Here is a 5,314-nt window from a genome sequence, read left to right on the forward strand (position 1 = left end):
GCTTGAATTCTTATACATTTTTAGTTGACTTATGTTGCCTTCCTGATTTGCGCATCTGATACTTGTTTCTTTATTTTGTCTTTTTTTCTTGTGTGTTATATATGTTGTACCCACCCCCTCTGTAATGCCCTACGGGCCCTGAGGGTATTCTAATAAATAAATAAATAAAACCTAAGCAACGTTATTCGAGACCCTCGGGCTACCATACATATCCCCCGGATTCCAAAAGCCTCACATTAGCCGCTCATCAACCGAACGCTCTACGCTTGAGCTGGGCCGGTTCACCGGCTCGCGTTGACCACGTGGTCCCGTTCTCGCGTGGCCCGGCTTCGCGAAAAGAACGCATAGCCTTGGTTCGAAGCGACGAGATTCAGGACGGTCCTCTCTGCGTCACCCTGAAACGTTGTGTGCTCTCGCCCCGGCCGGGAAAGTGCGAGAACACGGGCGGTGCCGGTAGTGGTTGTATAACGGCGGTCCCCGCGCGAGCCGAGGGGGTTCGTACGTTGGGCGTTTCGCCTTCCATTACAGCCTCTGTTGGGTTTTCGCTTTGTAGATTGTGTTTTCTCGCTCTTCCTGCTGACCGAGAGGTAATGGTGCACACTTTCCGTCGGAGTGAATGAGAAAGAGAGAGAGAGAGATACAACAGGTGGCTTTGTTTGTACGCCAGACAAAAAAAAAAGAAGTGGTAGACCGGGCCTCTGTACCGCCGAGCTTTCTTGCCGGACCTAGCCTGGTTCCGAGATCACAGTCTGCCATCACACGCCAACCCACTCCCACAATCGCTCCTTCTGCTCGCCAACTAACACCCCTTTCCTACGGACAGTTACTTCTTGCCCATTTTTTTTTGGGCTTCCCGAGAAAGAAGCCTGCGGCGACCATTGGCTAGAGCGGGCGTCCAGTTTTGTTTTGTATTGTTTTCTTGTCCGATACGCCGAGAGGTCGGTGGCCTTCACGTGCGAGCGGGCCTCAATTTGGCGTATAAAAACGCGACGAGGCGTTAGCGGGCTTTCATACTCCTTGTTTTCCTCAGCACTTCCAAGCAGGAACTAACAGCTCCAACAACCATGAACGCCCTTGTGAGTATTTAGAAGAGCCTTGAGGACAAATACACGGAGTCTCAGGCGCAGCTAAAGCGGTAGGCCAACACGTCGCTCACCCTTTCGTTAGGCTACGTTTGGCGATTGGAAACACGTCAGCTCGAATTTAAAGTATGTGTAAATCTTCTGGTGGAGGTCTTCCCAGCGAGCCACAACAGTAACTACGTAGAGAGCGAAGCCGGTGTCCTTGACGACTGGAGATGCGTTCTTGAGGCACGACGCTGCTAAACAGTTAGGAGAGCAAGACCTTAGACATACATCATGACCAAGTTATTTCGAATGCTACAGTAACAGCTGCAACGCACACAATTGTGTGTGAGCTCGCTTAGAATAATATGATTGGCGTCACATGTGGGTAATAAATCTGCACCCACGCAGACGTATATTGAGGACTACAGAGGTGTTGTTTCTGCAATATCATTCGCAATCCCTCATGACTTTATTTCCAATGTCTTTGATGGCTCGAGGGGAATATACAACGTCCACTTCAAATTTATTGAATACTTGCATCTCCTGGGAAAGTATAAGAGCATCGGCACGCTCATTGTTCTTCATTCGGGGGATAGAAGCGGGTGAAATGGTACCGCAGTGGCCCCGACCCCATTTTCAGCTCCCTTCTACTGCCACCTTACGATCAAAGCGCAGTGTAAAGACGATGTATAAAAAGAGCCTCTATCTACCCCCTCCCCCAGCCCGCCCGTGGTGTGTACGCGCACATGTAAAAAATACAATAATGCGCTGCCTCCAGGCCTTTCGGTACTTCAGCAAACAAAAGGACACTCGTGACTCATTTCTTCTAGTGAGGGATGCACTTGTTTCTTTAGCTGTCTTTTTCTGGTTCCACTTTATTTCGCGCTCTTTTCAATCATAATGTACAGCCAGCTCGTCCAACACCCTCTAGTAATCCGGTGACCAGTGACCTCAACTTCAAGTCGCGCCGCGCCAGCAGTTACCCTGTTCACAATCGACAGACTACAGAGAAATCGCATTGATGTTGCTCGATTGCTATGTTATCGCGTCCATGGCTCATCACCCCGCGCGTTACCTCCACAGATCGTTCTCCTCGGTCTCGTCTCTGCCGCCTCGGCTGGCTTCCTCGGTGGCTACGGAGGCTACGGCCACGGAGGCTACGGAGGCTACGGCCACGGCCTGGCCGTCGCCGCCCCTGTCGCCGTCAAGGGTTCCTCCTACTCCTACGGCAACAGCGCCGGTGGTGCTGCCATCCTTGTTGGCGGACATGGTTACGGCTATGGCGGCTACGGCGGCTACGGTGGATACGGACACGGCGGCTACGGCGGATACGCTGTCGCTGCTCCCGTCGCCGTCGCCGCTCCGGTCGCCGTGGCCAAGACCGTGGCCGTCGCTGCCCCAGTCGCGGTCGCTGCCGCTCCCGTTGTTGCCGTCGGCGGATACGGTCTCGGTCACGGATACGGTTTCGGCCACGGATACGGCTACGGTGGCTACGGATACAAGGGCTGGTAAGTGTATTCGCTATTCATAAAAGAGAAAAAAAAGACAACTGGTTGCTTGAGATAACGCTTTTATTTTGTATGTTAGGGCCTGTAATTGTTCGGTCTGCAAGCTCTTATGCGGTGGGAGGAAGGGTGGAGGGAGAGTATCACGTTGAATACTGTGTGCTGTCATGTTTCCTGGGTTTCGTGAAACTGGAGCATGCAAGCTTGAGCAGTAACTTCCTGTGACTTGCATGATCACACCATACAAGACGTACCATCGTGCTGACAGCGTTCCCTGTAACTTGCGCGTGCTACCAACAAAAAAATCGAGGACTTCTTGTAAACTGCATGTTTCCGTTGAACCCTACGTAGCGCCATGCTTCTTTCGTTTCCCCCAACGTAAGCATTACAACAAAGTTTGTGATCTGCGTGAGTGTAGCACGAAGTCTCACCTAAGCCCCGGATGAACTTAACATTGTCAAGAATGACAAAGCGTGGCACTCCTGTAATTGTGCTAAACGTGCCAGGCCGGATTCCCGATATGAAACTGCGCTTGCATGGGTATTTATGCGCATTTACAGCTCTTTGACAACTTTTTTTATGAAGCATGTATACGCACACACCTGCTGCGCATTCAGGGAAACTTCCGCATGGCTGTAGACATTTGGTATATTTAAAGAAAGTACCAGGTGTTATTTCCGATAAAAACTCACATATGTAAACCATAAATAATAAATGTTGCTTGAAAAACAGCAGAAAATTTTGTTGTACTGATTTTGTGGCGTGTGATTGAACAGCTATTATATCCGTAACTATGCTGACGTGCTTCTTTTCTCTCTCTTATTGCAGAACAACGAGGTTGTGTGAATTGTCTGGATGCCCTCACCTCATCGGACGCGTCAGCGCGCTGGACAACGCTAGTTGACGCGGCCATAGAAAATTTTTAAATTATAGGTATATACGCCCAGGAGGATTGCTTCAAGCTCTTGTTCGTCGTTGCAAAAAAAAAAAAAAATGAAGACGTATTTGCGGCTTGGAAGCTTCGGGAAAAAAAGTCTTGATCAGGTCTTACATTGAAGTCCGGGGCGCCAAGACTGTACAATAATGCCTAAAAAATTCTTTTGCTTCGTGTGCAAGGCTGCTTGAAGGGTATATTTAAATAAAAAAAATGTGCATCATGCATTTCCAAATGAGTGTGTCCTGATTCCGTTATTTTATGAACCATTCACATACACTACACGCCGTAAGCCAACACGAACTGGCACAATTCTTTCTGCGTGACGGAGCCCATGTATCATGAAATTGTCTACAACTTTCTTCCTTCTGAAGAAGGAGATTAGGTCCCCCCCCAAAAAATAATAATAACCTGGCTTTCACGTATGAAAACCAAGATATTGTTACCAGGCACACCATGGTACAATCCTTAAAAAGAGTCTTTTGACTCCTTTCGAGTATAATCCTGATGTGCGACGTATAAGACTCTCTTTAAGCAGGCATGGTGGCTCTCTTTTGAGGATCAATATACTCTCTTTGAAGAGACGTCTGATCCACAAGAAAGTCACCTTGTTTTTTTTTTTTAGAGAGTCATACAGGTGGCAAACCAGGACAACGCGGAATGAGTAAAAGGGATCTTTTTTAGAGTGGTGAGTGCACGAGAAGTTTAAGTCATCTAGGGTTCTTAAACACGCACTGACATCGTGCATAGCACAGGCCTTTAAAACTTTGCCTCCTCCGAAATGTGACCGCAGAAGCCGGAATCTAACCCACGACCTTCGGATCAGCAGTAGGGCACCATAACTACCGTACCAGCAAGATAATTGTTTAAACTCGACTTGGCTTGCAACCAATAGAGTTTCGTTGAAATACCCTTGCTATTACGGATACAGAAAGAAGGTTCATGGTACTGTTGAGGATGTTAGTTGATGAGTTCGTCACATACATTGTATTTTATAAAAACACAAACTAGGACCAAGCCACCATCAAAAGAGTTACTTGCATCAAAAGCCTTCTGTCGACCATACTTTGTCATTACATTTCGTATTATAAGTAGTTGAATGACGTGCCGAACTGGCGGATTGAAACAGAACAATTTAGGGCCAAGTAACGCTCATACTTTCTGCCGAGGCTTTGCCGAGCAGACCAGACCCTTTTACGTAGGCTGTGGTTGGGTGTTGTGTTTACCAACGCCTACGCTTTCCGCATTGGTATGGCCGACACCACAGCCTGTGACCACTGTGACAAAAAAGAAGCCATCCAACATACTCTTTGTGACTGTCCAGAGTATAGTAGACAACGACTATGCCTTCGCAAGGAACTCAGCAAATTAGTTAATAAACCCCTGTCGGAGGAAAGTATTCTGCAGTACCGACCAGATGCAACTTCACAGAAGAAGGCTCTGAAAGCGCCACTGCCCTTTTTGCGATTGACCAGCCTTTCTGAACGGTTGTAGCCAGAACGCCCTTCCTGTGAGTGTTTTCGTTTTCTCATGAGTGCACGTGCGTTTTTTTTCTCTCTCTATCTACCCCCTCTTTCTTGCCCCTATTTCCCCGACCCCAGTGCGGGGTAGCAAACCTGATGCCAATATTTGGTTAACCTCCCGGTCTTCCTTTTCTCTATCTCTCTCTCTCCGTTTCCACCGCCTTCAGTTTGGGTCAAATCGGCATGAATTTGACTCGAACGCATAGATCAGAGCCCACACTAACTTCGATTCGTCGCGACATCACATGGATATCTCGAGAAGTTACGCAGTCCAGTAACTATATG

At 48.2% G+C, this 5,314-nt stretch overlaps 1 protein-coding gene across 1 annotated transcript; it reads left to right on the top strand.

The window, feature by feature from the left end:
- The first annotated feature begins 918 nt into the window (after positions 1–918).
- On the top strand, positions 919–3,741 carry LOC119180399 (uncharacterized). Its single transcript, XM_037431589.2, has 3 exons — positions 919–1,076; positions 2,151–2,575; positions 3,401–3,741. Coding segments are annotated over exons 1-3 (438 nt in total). The 5' UTR covers positions 919–1,064; the 3' UTR covers positions 3,402–3,741.
- Positions 3,742–5,314: the final 1,573 nt, after the last annotated feature.

Source organism: Rhipicephalus microplus, chromosome 7 (genome assembly GCF_043290135.1).
Source record: "Rhipicephalus microplus isolate Deutch F79 chromosome 7, USDA_Rmic, whole genome shotgun sequence".
Taxonomy (NCBI): domain Eukaryota; kingdom Metazoa; phylum Arthropoda; class Arachnida; order Ixodida; family Ixodidae; genus Rhipicephalus; species Rhipicephalus microplus.